Source organism: Podarcis tiliguerta (genome assembly GCF_965153285.1).
Source record: "Podarcis tiliguerta genome assembly, chromosome: 2".
Taxonomy (NCBI): Eukaryota; Metazoa; Chordata; class Lepidosauria; order Squamata; family Lacertidae; genus Podarcis; species Podarcis tiliguerta.
The window spans coordinates 11,428,264-11,442,563 of record NC_139535.1 but is presented as its reverse complement, the minus strand read 5'-3'; the positions used below and the strand labels follow the sequence as shown (position 1 = coordinate 11,442,563).

At 45.6% G+C, this 14,300-nt stretch overlaps 1 protein-coding gene across 2 annotated transcripts; it reads left to right on the top strand.

The window, feature by feature from the left end:
* Nucleotides 1-513: 513 nt before the first annotated feature.
* On the top strand, nucleotides 514-12,479 carry LOC310670153 (uncharacterized protein). 2 transcript variants are annotated; one of them, XM_083424922.1, is made up of 6 exons: nucleotides 515-1,135; nucleotides 3,529-3,901; nucleotides 5,037-5,150; nucleotides 6,054-6,173; nucleotides 7,287-7,388; nucleotides 8,812-12,479. In XM_083424922.1, exons 2-6 carry the CDS (start codon nucleotides 3,880-3,882, stop codon nucleotides 11,118-11,120), a joined length of 2,667 nt encoding a protein of 888 aa, XP_083281048.1. In that variant the 5' UTR covers nucleotides 515-1,135; nucleotides 3,529-3,879; the 3' UTR covers nucleotides 11,121-12,479. The 2 variants fall into 2 exon arrangements, with proteins under 2 accessions (XP_083281047.1, XP_083281048.1); XM_083424921.1 differs by lacking the exon at nucleotides 3,529-3,901 and having other exon boundaries at nucleotides 514-1,135.
* Nucleotides 12,480-14,300: the final 1,821 nt, after the last annotated feature.

Sequence of the window (14,300 nt, the reverse complement as noted above, 5' to 3'; positions counted from 1 at the left end):
GGGGTAGGGAAACTGTGACTCCAATTCCCGCCATCCCTTGTTAAAAATAATGATTTAATTCCTTGAAATGGGAATGTTTACTTATGTTAAGTTACAGTGGTACCTCTGGTTAAGAACTTAATACGTTCTGGAGGTCCGTTCTTAACATGAAACTGTTCTTAACCTGAGGTACCACTTTAGGGAACCACTGAGGTACCTGTTTAGAGAAGCTTTTAATGTTTAACAGACCACTGTATTTGCTGGAAGCTTATTATAGCTAATGGGGCCTCCTGCTGCCGCTCCGCCACTGGAGCATGATTTCTGTTCCCATCCTGAAGCAAAGTTCTTAACCCGAGGTATTATTTCTGGGTTAGCGGAGTCTGTAACCTGAAGCGTCTGTAATCTGAAGCGTCTGTAACCCAAGGTACCACTGTACTGTGTACTTTTAACATGGGTTTTTTTCTTCCTCTGGCAGTAGCTCTCATGTGATTGGCTGACTGTGAATCACACGAGAGAGGCATTCCTTTCTGTTGTGACTGTTATTCCAGTAACTGTCATTTTTAACGGCTTTTCTGTTCTCTCTCTGTGTGAGAAGGAGAATGGCTGCTGAGAGAGGCTTCTCAGGATACCGGGGAGGACAGTGTTGTGTCCGTGACACCTGTCTGAAGTGAAACGGACAGAGGAAGATCACTAAACGTTAATAAGGAGAAACCTGTGCAGGGGGTCTCTGTAAGGAAGAGTGAGGATCTACCTCAGGAACAATCCATCAGGGAGGAGACCAGCAGTGCCTCCTATTCTCTAAGAGGTCGCTGAGAGGATATGTTGAGGCAGCAAGACTGGCCTTTAAGGAGTGTGCTGCAGCCATTGCTGCCACAATGACACCAGCAGCAGGCGATGTATTCCTTGGAAGGCAGATCTGCTGCCACTGTAGATGCTGTCGCCTGAGGTGGTTGACTCATATTGCCTCATGGGAGGGCCGGCCCTGGCTACACCTACTCTAGCAGATGAGTGCCGTCGAACAATTCAGAGTTCCTACCTAGCAACCTGGCTTCCCCAACATCCTCCTGTGTGGTTTTCATGGAAGAATCAAACTCTACAGCGGCATCTGATGTAGGCTGTTCTGCCTTGAAGGAATTCGCCACCATCTCTTCAAAAGGTACCAGTGCCTATATAAGAGACATGCAAACAAAACGGAATTTGCTGCTACCAAGTAGAAAACTTTTAAGTAGTCGCTGCCTAGTGGAAGACTTTAAAATAATAAAAAAAACAGTGCTTCCAAGATAGAAGGATTAGGGCTGCCATATTTCAAGAAGTGAAAATCAGGGCAAAAACAAATTGTTGAGCTTTTTAAAAGAAAATCCCCGGACATATGGCAACCCTAAGAATGGTTCAATAAAATATGAACAGTGGTTAAAAGTGAGAGCTACAATTCCCAGAGTTCCCTGGGGAAAGCGTTTGCTTGTCATGTCACACTGGGACTCGTAGCTCGGTGGGGGGATAGATATCTCCTCACAACTCTCAGGACCCTTTATAAACCACTTCCCAGAACAGTTATGGACCACAGGTATGAAATTCACGGCATGTAATGCCCTAAGAGAAAATTTAATGAAAATGATTTATAGGTGGTACATGACACCAGTCAAGCTTGAAAAAATTTATCATTTGCCTGACAATAAATGCTGGAAATGTAAAGAGACTGAAGGTACATTCTTTCACCTTTGGTGGACATGCCCAAGGATTAAGACATTCTGGGAGATGATTTATAATGAAATGAAAAAGGTATTCAAATATACCTTCCTGAAGAAACCAGAGGCCTTTCTCCTGGGCATGGTCGGCCAATTGGTGCCAAAGAAGGATAGAACTTTTTTTATGTATGCAACAACAGCAGCAAGAATACTTATCGCAAAGTATAGGAAAACACAAGATCTACCCACCCGGGAAGAATGGCAGATGAAGTTGATGGACTATATGGAACTGCTGGAAATGACTGGCAGAATCTGAGACCAGGGAGAAGAGTCGGTGGAAGAAGACTGAAAAAAGTTTAAAGACTATTTACAGAAATACTGTAAAATTAATGAATGTTGGAAGAATGTTGGAATGAAGTTATATGGCTTTAGTAGAAATGTTATAAGGATTTAAGTATAAATAGATTAATAGAATATTAAAGGAAAAAATAAGGTTAGAATGTGTTAAGATAATTATAGGATAGAAAACAGAGGAAGATGGAAAGGAATTGCTGAAACAATTGACAGAAGTGGAATACAAAAAGGGAGGTGTGAGGAGGTCGGTGAAATAAGTGAATGAAAGATAAGATATTGAAATTGTTTGAGGTGTTTTAAACTGTTCTTGTTTGGTTTTGTCAGTTTAATGTGTTAGTGATATGTAGTGTTTTTGTATTGTATTGCATTGTTCTTTTTTTGTTTTGTTTTTGTTTTGTTTTGTAGTGTTTAAATTGTTAGAAAAGTAATATATATATATATATATATATATATATACCACTTCCCAGAATCCTTTGGGAGAAGCTCAACTGGCCCAGCTGCCCTTGTCTTCTGTGGAAATAAAGGAAGAGTTTCTGGACCAGGGCGACGCTGCTTTGGATGTGTGGCGGCAGCGCTTCAGGAGCTACTGCTACACATGTGGGCAGCCAGTGACTTCTCTTCCTGAGTGAGGAGATGCCACAGCCCTGAGGAGAAGAAATTGCCAGTGGGCTTCCCAGCGCTACGACACTTAACTGGGGGGAGAGCTGGTTGAGAAAGAAACTCCTTCGTGGCCCCATCTTGAATGACCTGAGGGTCTCTGATTCCTTTGAGCTGCCCTCCTGGAACTGATGGTGTTGCGTGCATCACCTCCATTTTTATTCCTGGCTATTGTATTAACGCTGGGAATTGTAGTTTACCCCCCACCCCAAGAGCTAAAATTCCCAGCAGGCCTTAATGAAGTGCAGTGCTTTGAGATGCAGCTAGCCACCCTATAAGCAAAGTAAAAAAATATGTCTGGAGATAGCTCAGAGAGTTGGGAAAAAATCCTGCATTGTAGGGGGTTGAATCATTAGATGGGCCCTTGTGATCCCTTCCAATTCTACAATTCTATGATTTAGAAAGAGAGATGGGGAGACTTGAGGTTCATTCTCCTCTGAACCACCCCGACTTTTAACCCTTGAATTTTGCTTGCTTAAGGTTTCATTCAGCTTTGGGGAAATCGCAGGTGTCCGTTATGCAGTTGGATACTTCATTATATAGCTTTTGGTGAATTCTGAAGACTCAGCCTTTCCTTTCGACACCTGAGATAGTGCTGATTTTTGTAAAATATAAATTTTGACAGTATTTTTCAAAGTCTTTAAACTGTATTTTGGATTGTTGTAATCCAACTTAGAACCTCAAGTTGAAAGGTCGGTAAATAATAATAATAATAATAATAATAATAATACACCACAGAGAACACTCATTCATGCACTTCCCAGCCGACCCCTCCTTCTCTGCCCTGTCTCTGCTTTCTCTACTAAGCAATTCTTTTCTTTTACATTTTCTTTTAATTTTAAATTATGCGCAGGTTTCCCCGCCCCTTTCTTCCCCGCATGATTACGCAACCGCAAGAGCATTTGCGGCGCGCTCAGGATTCGAACCCAGCGCCCGGCGGAGATGCAATCGGCTGGACTTACTTGGACGTTTCTGCGGACAGCTGCTCTCCGTTCCCTCCCCGTGGACTCAAGGGGTTAAGCGGAGAGAGCGCCTGTTCCTAGAGAGGATCAGATAAAGATATGAGAGATGGGGAAGTGCAAAAAAAATCAAAAAGCGAACCTCCTTCCTGTGTGTTCCCCCCTCCCCCGCCCCTTTCTGGATTTGGGGGGATTTAACGCCGCCTTGCAGAAATTTAGGGTTTGCAAGATTCGCAGAGGCTGCAATGCAAAGGCTGCAAGGAGCGGGTGAGTGAAAGAGAAGAGGGAGAAACTTGCATTTTAAGGGGGAAAGAGAAAGAAGAGGTAGGAGAGATGAGTTGGGGGGGGCGGAAAGCAAACCTCTCCCCCCACAAAATCAAAGGGTTTTCCTTTTGCAGCGCATCCTCGCAAAGGCCCCTGAGCCCCGCTCCCCTTCCCCACTACCCCTGTTTAGATGAGCTGCAGACAAAGAAATCGAGAGGCAGGAGCGGGAGGATAAACGCCTCTCGTCTAAATGCGGTGAATCTGGAAACAAAAGCGGTGTGCATATTGTGCACCGAGAAGATCAGAAGTGTGGTGGTGCTCCAAAAATCACAGTCCTCAAATAACACTTGGCATTTATTTATTTATTCATTTACTTGTTTGTCCATTCGCTTGTTTATTTGTTCATCATATTGTCAGTATTTGCATATACTGCCCTCGCCTTCCCCTGCTGTCGGGAAAACGTCTGACTTACTTTCTGCCTGACAGCTTTAGTCTCTGTTGTTGTTGTTGTTGTTAGAATTTATATACCACCCTATACCTTGGGGGGGGGGGTCTCAGGGCGGTTTAAACAATCTTAAAACATCAATGTCTTCCCTTCTTCCCTTTCCATGGTTCATTTTGCATAACATAAATCCTTGCATATTTTACATAAACTACAGCCATCAAAACTTATTTACACTGTTGAATTTATTCTTAATGCTGCCAGCGTTTACAGCTGTCCACAATTATTTTCCATCTATTCAATAAACGTTTTCCAGTCCTCTTCAAACGTGGCTTCTGGTTTTCATTCATATTCCTATTGCTTTTTTAGCTTTCAGAAAGCCGCCTTGGCTGCTCTTGCTTTGAGCAGGATGTAAATTGGGTAAATGATTCATACCAGTCTACCTTACAGGGTTGTTGCAAATAATAGTAGTAGTAGTAGTAATAATAATAATAATAATAATAATAATAGAATTTATGTGCATAAAGTGAGATCGCAATGAGGGAACTGCCAGAAGGCCCTCGGAGCTATAAATGTGCAAAAGCAGAATTCTGGGTATGTGTGTCTCCAAATATCAACAGTCTGAATATGAGCTAACATGACTATGAACACAAAAAATGTTGCTTCTGACTGTCCACCTCTTTCCTTTCCCCTCAGCCTTTTCTCTTCCTGAACCTGACATGTTCTCTCGACTTGCCCCTGGAGAAGACCCATGGGTTCCGGATCTTTCCGCCAAAAAGGAGAGGGAGATGCCGTTGGACGGTGGAGAGGGTGAGAGAGCTTAAACAAGCTAAGTGAAAAGAAACCATTTGTCCTGGAGAGAAACCCCAAAATCGACTCCCTCCACCTTCTCAGCCTCATTCCCTTTTAATATTTCTTTCTCAGAGTTTCCTTTTTCAATAATATTTTTTATTAGTTTTATTAAATACTACAAGGTAAATAGAAAAGGAAAATCGAAAAAAAATCCATACATAACAATATAAACACAATTGTCTACATATTTACCAAATGCAGACTAAAGAAGAAAAAAGACAACAAATAAAGGAAAAGAAAAAAGAAAGATAAAAGAAAAGAAAAAAGAAAGAGGGAAAAAAGAAAGGGGGGGGAAACTACTATCCATCAATAATACCAAATTTATACTTTAAACATTACATTATAAAAATCCTAATTAAAATTCACCACACGTCTCTTAATTTCTAGTTCACCTTTACATCTGTTCTTTGTTCACTTCCTTTCCTTAAGTTCTTTCATAGTCCATCAATTCTTTGTGTTCTTTATATTCTTCACAAGGTTAGTCTAAGCACAACCAAACTTTCGTATTTGAGCCCTGCTTGTGTAAATATTCATTTAGACAATCCCATTGTCTCTGTACCATAATTTTGGATTTGTGCCTTATTAAGTCCGTCAATTAACTCCAGATACTCACATAGCTTACTTAACCATTCTCTTTTTGTTGGAATAGTATTTCCTTTCCGTTAGCTGGCTACCAATATTCTCGCTGCTGTTGATGCGTATAGAAATATGTTAATTTTATCTTTGGGGATATATCCTTACCCAAAATTCCTAATAAGTATGCTTCTGCCCTTTTGTTCTATGAAACCTTTATCAATTTTTTAATCTCTTCATGGATCATATCCCAAAAATGTTTAATCTCTGGACATGTCTCTTTTTCAGAGTTTCCTGATGTGATCATAAAGGTGGAACAGGAAGAGGAGCTGTGGCTTCCGGAGAAATCGGAACAAGGAGCGAATCCGCTGAACTCCTCTCTCCAGGAAAGAGAAACGGTATCCTCGGGTGAGGAGCAGCCTTAAACCTGCCTTTATAATTCAGGGGCAGGGAACTTTTCCCACCTCCGAGGGCCACACTGCCTCTTTGAGAGCCTTTGAGGGGCCACCTGCCAGCGATGGGAGGAGAAAGGAGAGAGGAGAAAGTGGGCAGACTAGTGGATGCGACTGTTATCATAGTACAGTAGGCCACGTTCCGGCCACGCAGAAGTACATTTGCTGTAATGTGTGGGATAACGCTTCTTGTTAGTCTGGACGGAGAGATGTGTGTGGGTAGCTGTGGAGACCTCAGAATATTGTTTGGCTGGAATGTAGCCTAAAACAGAAAGGTAAGAGTCACACCTGTTGCTCCACCCACTTTTGCCTTTGGCCCCGCCCACCAATCTCAGGCCCCACCTTCCCCAAAGGTCACCCCCACCCCAAGTGAAATTGGCTCTCAGAGAGCCAGTGTGGTGTAGTGGTTAAGGACGGTAGACTCGTAATCTGGTGAACCGGGTTCGCTTCCCCGCTCCTCCACATGCAGCTGCTGGGTGACCTTGGGCCAGTCACACTTCTCTGACGTCTCTCAGCCCCACTCACCTCACAGAGTGTTTGTTGTGGGGGAGGAAGGGAAAGGAGATTGTTAGCCGCTTTGAGACTCCTGAAGGGGAGTGAAAGGCAGGATATCAAATCCAAGCTCTTCTTCTCAGGCCCTTGGATGGTTGCCGTGATTCTGTGGTTCTTTGGCTTCCCAATGGTTAATATTTTCACAATGTTGTGTCCCATCTTGGGTGAGGAATGGGATAATCCGATTCATGAGATGCCCTGGGATTTGTGGGAGAGGTGAAGGGGTCTTCCTGGAAACCCGTTGTTGGAGGTCAGGATATGATTCTGCACTTAGGACAACTTGCACGGTGTAGGGAAATCCTGGTTTAAATCTCACCTCTGCCATCAACTTAGTAGCTGCCCTTAGGCAAGCCACTTGTATCCCAGCCTCAGTCCTCCCATCTGTTAAAATGGGGGGGGGGGGGCTTGTTGGGCTGTTTGTAAAGATTGCAACTAGATGATGCAGGGGAAGTGCTTTGAAAATTGAAAGTCCCATACTGACATTAGCATACTAACAAGTGTCTTCCCCACCAACCAGGGTTTTCTGCTGTGATAATCAAGAAGGAAGAAGATGACGAGCTTTGGGTGGTGTATCACCAGGGCTCTGAGGAAAAGGAAACATCCCCACCTGCCCACTCAGGTGAGAGGTTTATTTAGCTAAGATCCTATTAAAATAACTGTCAGTGAGACAGGTCAACAATACCTACTGATATATATGCTTTTGCAAAATCGAAACAGCATTTGTGTCTTGATTTTCAGCAGCAGCTCTCTCTGCCCCCAACATGCAGGAAAAGCTGGAAGGATAATGTCCAGTGACAGCTGCCTGTAGTGGCTGTTGGAACCAAAGACCACTACAGGCACAGAGAGGCTTCATAATGAGCAGCACGTTAACTGCCCCTCAGATACTCACAAATGTCTACTCTTTTCGCATCATGCTCGCCCCATCCTCAAAGTGAATCTAGATTTACACTTTGCTGTCAGGCACAACTTCTGTGTTTGCTGGAAGGGAGTGTATTTGTGTGGAGTTGTGCACATGTGTCTCCAAAAACAACAGCAGGGAAGAAAAAGTGTGATCCTCCTCCAGGCTCTGTGGAATAGCTTTATTGTCTAGTTAATGACAAGTGACCACTATCTGCACTTTCTGGAAACAATTGAAGACATTTCTATTCCAATGGGTTTTCCCAGTTGAATGAATGGGCCCCTGCCCTGGATGTCTGCTTTGTTTTGGATAAATAGATCTGTTTGTCTGTGTGTTGCTTTCAACTTTTAAAAGTTGTTTTTATTGTACATTGCCTTGAGACCCATCTGTGGAAAGGGATAATAATAATACAGGCGTACCTTGGATCCCAAACGCCTTGCGAGTCAAACATTTTGGCTCCCGAACGCCGCAAACCCGGGAGTGAATGTTCTGGTTTGTGAACATTCTTTGGAACCCAAATGTCCAACACGGCTTCCATGGCTTCTGATTGGCTGCAGGAAGCTTGGAAGCTGCGCCTTGGTTTCCAAACCTTTTGGAAGTCGAACGGACTTCTGGAACAGATTCCTTTTGACTTCCAAGGTACCACTGTAGTAGTAGTAGTAGAAATAATAATAATAATAATAATAATAATAATAATAGTAGTAGTAGTAGTAGTAGTAGTAGTGTTGGAAGGTACTTTGAGGACTATCTAGTCCAACCCCCTGCAATGCAGGAATATGCAGCTGCCCTATACAGGAATCACACCTGCAACCTTGGCGTTATCAGCATCACACTCTAACCAACTGAGCTATCCAGGCTATAATAAGAATCCAGGGCCCAAGTACATATAGTTGTCTCTAAAAATTTGACAAAGGGCCCTGAATGCAGGAATCTTTTGCCCAAGGTGAGACTCAAACTCGTGACCCTGAGATGAAGAGTTTTATGCCCTGCCAACTGAACTACCTTGTTTGTTGAGCAAGTAGGCGTTCCACTTGCATGACAACATAAGTAGATTCATACCCATTGTTAAGGTAACACATTGTACATTTTCCCTTCCCAGTCAAACTTGCTTGTTCACTCGTTTGCTTTCCCTTTATCCCGACAGAAGAGGGCCATGGGAAAAGATGCACGGAGGAGAAAGAGAACAAATGCTCAGACTGCGGGAAAAGCTTCACGCAGAGGTCTAGCCTCGTGCGACACGAGAAGACGCACACGGGAGAGAAGCCCTACGAATGCGCAGAGTGCGGGAGGAGCTTCAGCCAGAGGTCGATCCTGACCCGGCACGAGAGGACCCACACGGGAGAGAAGCCGTACAAATGCTCAGAGTGCGGGAAGAATTTCCGCCACAAGTCGGCGCTTCTGAGGCACGAGAAGATGGAGGCCGGGGAGAGGCCGTACGAATGCTCTCACTGCGGAAAGGGCTTCATCCAGAGGTCCAACTTCCTCATCCACGAGAGAATCCACACCGGCGAGAAACCGTACCTGTGCTCAGACTGCGGGAAAAGCTTCGTCCAGAGGTGGCACCTGCTGGTACACGAGATGACGCATAAGCCCGAGCAGCCCTACCAGTGCACAAAGTGCGGGAAGAGATTCAATCACAGCCTCAACCTCGTCGTCCACGAAAGGAGCCACGTGGGGGAGAAGGTGTACCCGTGCCCAGACTGCGAGAAGAGCTTCACGCAGAGGTCGAGCCTCGTACGGCACAAGAAGACGCACACCGGGGAGAAACCGCACCGGTGTGCCGAGTGCGGGAGGAGCTTCAGCCAGAGGTCGATCCTGACCCGGCACGAGAGGACCCACACGGGAGAGAAGCCGTACAAATGCTCAGAGTGCGGGAAGAATTTCCGCCACAAGTCGGCGCTTCTGAGGCACGAGAAGATGGAGGCCGGGGAGAGGCCATACAAGTGCTCGCACTGTGGAAAGGGCTTCATCCAGAGGTCCAACTTCCTCATCCACGAGAGGACCCACACGGGCGAGAAGCCGTACAAATGCGCCGAGTGCGGGAAAGGCTTCGTTCAGAGGTCGCACCTTCACGCCCACGAGATAATGCACAAGGAGGAGGAGTCCTTTCAGTGCTCAAAGTGCGGGAAGAGGTTCAACCACAGCTTGAGCCTCGTCATCCACGAAAGAAGCCACACGGGAGAGAAACCGTACCCATGCTCTGCCTGTGGGAAAAGCTTCGTTGACAAATCGAGCCTGGTCAGACACGAGAGGGCCCATCGAGGAGAGAAGCCATACGCGTGCTCCGACTGCGGGAAAAGGTTCAGCTATAGGTCAGCCCTCCTCAGGCACAAGAAGACCCAAGCGGGAGGGAAGCCATATTGGTTTTCGGCCTGTGGGAAAAGCGTCATCCAGAAATTGAAGCGCCTCGCGCACGAGAGAACTCACAGCGGAGAGAGCCTGTACAAGTGCGCTTACTGTGGCCGGGCCTACAACCTGAAGTACAAGCTCCTCATCCACGAGAGAGCCCACACCAGGAAGAAGCCTTACCAGTGTTTGGAGTGCGAGAAGAGCTTCGGCCAGAGATCCAACTTCATTGTGCACCAGAGGACCCACACGGGGGAAAAGCCCCACAAGTGCTCTGACTGCGGGAGGTGCTTCAACGACGGGCGCAACCTCGTGAAGCACAAGAAGACCCACACGGGAGAGAAACCTTACCGGTGCCGCGCCTGCGGGAAAAGCTTCACGAACAAGTCGAGCCTCGTCGTGCACGAGAGGACTCACACCGGAGAAAAGCCTTACGGGTGCTCCGGTTGCGGGAAAGGCTTCACCAGCAAATCGAGCCTGGTTAAGCACGAGAGAACTCACACGGGGGAGAAGCCTCACGCTTGCACGGACTGTGGGAAAAGCTTCGTTCAGAGGTCGAACCTCCTCAGGCACGAGAGGACCCACAAAGGGGAGAAAACGAACCCGTCCTCCGACGGCGGGGAAAGTTCCGGCGGCGACTCAGCCCTGACAAGATACGTAGGGGCCCAGGCGGAAGAGAAACCCTATAAATGTTCCGAGTGCGAGAAAAGCTTCCACGAGAGACGGAACCTTGTTGTTCACGAGAGGACGCACACGGGGGAGAGGCCGTATAAGTGCGCTCACTGCGGGAAAACCTTCACCAACAAAACGACTCTCGCCGTCCACAAGAGAACTCACACGGGGGAGAAGCCGTACGGATGCCCCCGCTGCGGGAAAAGCTTCCCGTACAAGTCGAGCCTGATCAAACACGAGAGGACCCACACGGGAGAGAAGCCCTACAAGTGCCCCAGCTGCGGGAAAGGGTTCAACCAGAGCGCCAACTTGCTCGCGCACGAGAGGACCCACACGGGAGAGAAGCCGTTCAAATGCTCGGACTGCGGGAAGAGTTTCGGTGACCGGTCAAATCTGATCAGGCACCAGAAAAGTCACACCGGAGAGCAACTCTAGAAAGACTCGTGCTTTGGTAGGGTAGGAAGAAACCTCACAGCGAATTATTTCCTGCTAGGTGCCATAGGAAACAATGCAGAATATACCATGACAGGCTTTATTTTCCCGTTGGGTCATGTGATAGAGCTTTTTCTGGGCTGTACAATTTTACACTGCTGTGGGGTATTCACATAGTTGAACATTCCCTAATTTGGGGACAGGATCTTCCTGCACATAGAGAATTAGCACATCAATAAAAGGAACTTGGGCATGTTATGTTTCTATCTACGGGGAATTTTGCATATTGAGGATTAGCACACACACACCAGGCCTCTAGCAGTCCTGTCTAGTGGAAAAAGCACTAATTTCCTGGTGGCTAGTTAGTGTGATCTTCAGTTCCTCACCCCATAGACCTCATCCTTGAGCTCTGCGTTCTCAGTACGTACGTCCCCTTACCTTTCGCTTTTCTCATTTTACTTCATTTCAGTACTGCACTTCAGAACAAAAACTTTTTAACTCTTGCAATGTTCCCACGGGGGAATTAATTGTATGGGTAAAAGCGAAAGTTCACGGAGAACGCTTGGTTTGGCTGGCTACATCAAACAGCATGGGAAACTATTACAACAGTCCATTCTTGCAGATCTGAAATTAGATGTTTTTAGGGCAAATCCTGCTCCTATTTTGCAATTGCCGGTCTTTTGCCATCTGGAAGGTGCATGCGCAGTCTGGGTCTCCCGGGCCGGCCAGTGGCACAAAGTCTGTGCCACCATCTGAAAGCGAGGGAAGCCATTCAAGTCATAACAGGGTTTCATCAAAGAACCACTTCCAGATGTGGTTGAGGTGGCCTGTCCCCATGGTCAGATCCTGCCTGCGAGGAAGTGATGGACAGTTGCACTAGACCCCCACTTAATGCGTCATTGGTGTGTTGGTGTGGAATCCCACAGATCTGCTCTGGGACAGATCCACTTTCAGAATATTCTCTGCTAAAGTAGATCCACTTTGAGGGTGGGGGGTTGATGACGGTGGGGCCAACTGAGAATATGCCCTTTCAAATATTTGAACTTTCTTTTGCTGTCCATTGATATAGAACAGAAGCTATTCTGAATACCTGGATTTGAATTCAGTGTAACAGTCGGGGGTTGTGTGTATGCCACAATTCCTGAGAACTACATAAAAAAAATGCCAGCAGTCTCTAGAAGCATCCAGCTTTCACATTTTGGGTGTTGCTGAGGTTTATTTTGTTGTTGTTGTTAAGCTGGTATTATTCTCTGCTCTATATTTGATTTGTTTTATTGTAACTGGAAGCTGCCCGGGCAACTATGTTAGTGGGCAGCTTACGAGTTTTATTGCTCAAATAAACATTTTTTTAAAATAGAAAAATAAGTGCAAGTTACTAGCCCTTATGGCTTTGAATAACACTTTGGGAAGTGTTTGCTGAAATCTCAGAAGCTATTTCCCTTGGTTGATGGCAAGACTACAGGGACTCAAAGCTCCCTTGACTAGCTAAACAAGAATGACGCAAATAATTTTTTAGGAATTATGCATTGTATAAATTGTATAAATGTAGATTTGGAATGCATTGACAATTATTTTTTAATGTCAAGGTCACCATACAGATAATCCTCTAAACAGTCTTATGCCTAATGACCTCAGGTTGCAATTCTATGCATGCTTACCTGGGAGTAAATCCAATTGAAATCAATGGGACTTCTAGGTAGAAGTATAGGAGTGCATTTTAATTTCGAATCCATGGCCCTCAAGATCTCTTTGGTCTACAGCTAAAATCAATGTTGGAGGTTACACCACCCAAATGGGATTATACTATTTGCCAACAGAATGCCTTGGCCCAGTATACCTGAAGGAGCGTCTCCACCCCCATTGTTCAGCCCGGACACTGAGGTTCAGCGCCGAGGGCCTTCTGGCGGTTCCCTCATTGCGAGAAGCAAAGCTACAGGGAACCAGGCAGAGGGCCTTCTCGGTAGTGGCGCCCACCCTGTGGAACACCCTCCCCTCAGATGTCAAGGAAATAAACAACTATCTGACTTTTAGAAGACATCTGAAGGCAGCCCTGTTTAGGGAAGTTTTTAATGTTTGAAGTTTTATTCTGTTTTAATCCTCTGTTGGGTGCCGCCCAGAGTGGCTGGGGAAACCCAGCCAGATGGGCGGGGTATAAATAATATAATTAGTAGTAGTAGTAGTATTACCCTGCCTATCTAACTGGGTTGCTCCAACTGAGTGGCTTCCAACATAATACTAAAACACAGCAAAACATTTTAATGTATGATGTTTTTAAACTTCCTGATACAGGGCTACCTTCAAAGAGTTGTGTAGTTGTTTATCTGGTCCCAGAACATGGAGTGTTGAGGAGGCAGGGAGAAATACAGTGGTACCTCGGGTTAAGAACTTAATTTGTTCTGGAAGTCCATTCTTAACCTGAAACTGTTCTTAACCTGAGGTACCACTTTAGCTAATGGGACCTCCTGTTGCTGCCGCCGCGCTGCCAGAGCACGATTTCTGTTCTCGTCCTGAAGCAAAGTTCTTAACCCGAGGTACTATTTCTGGGTTAGTGGAGTCTGTAACCTGAAGCGTCTGTAACCTGAAGCCTCTGTAACCCGAGGTACCACTGTAATGGAATAGAACATATCCTCATAAAGGAGAAAATGGCTGTTGACTACAAAAAAAGTATACCTGTACACTGCAACATTTTGTTGCAGAGCCTGCTTGTCACCTCTTAAGTGAGGTGAAAGTTATCTTGGACATAGACAAGAAACACACAAGCATGCAGTGAGTTGTTTTCCCCACCATATTTTAGAAAGCTTACCGTATTTATTAATTAACTTTATATCCCACTTCTCCTCACAAGGGAGCCCAGCTAATGAATGAGTAATGAAACAATAAAAGCACCTTGCAATACAGGTGCAGTTTGGGAAAAGATCTTAGCTTTAAATGCTTGTTGAAAGAGGGCTTCAGTAGGTGCTGAAATGAGACACGCCAGTTTAGTATTTAGCAGGGAGGAATTGCAAAGAGGGATTCCTCCACTCCATGGAACAGACCTGCCAGTAAGATGGAATCTGCAATAGGCCCTCACCTGCTGAGCACAGTGATCAACTGGATATAGAAGGCGGCTGAGAATCTTACAGGTATCCTGGCACCTTTGACTTAGCAATGTGTCTGCAATCTCCTGCCTCACCGATTGTGCAT

Excerpts from the sequence above, each read along its gene's own strand:
- LOC310670153 (XM_083424921.1), top strand. The coding sequence starts at position 1,057 with ATGGAAGAATCAAACTCTACAGCGGCATCTGATGTAGGCTGTTCTGCC. Across the intron at positions 1,136-5,036 it reads CGCCACCATCTCTTCAAAAG|CCTTTTCTCTTCCTGAACCT; the intron begins GTACCAGTGCCT and ends CTTTCCCCTCAG. Across the intron at positions 5,151-6,053 it reads GCCGTTGGACGGTGGAGAGG|AGTTTCCTGATGTGATCATA; the intron begins GTGAGAGAGCTT and ends TCTCTTTTTCAG.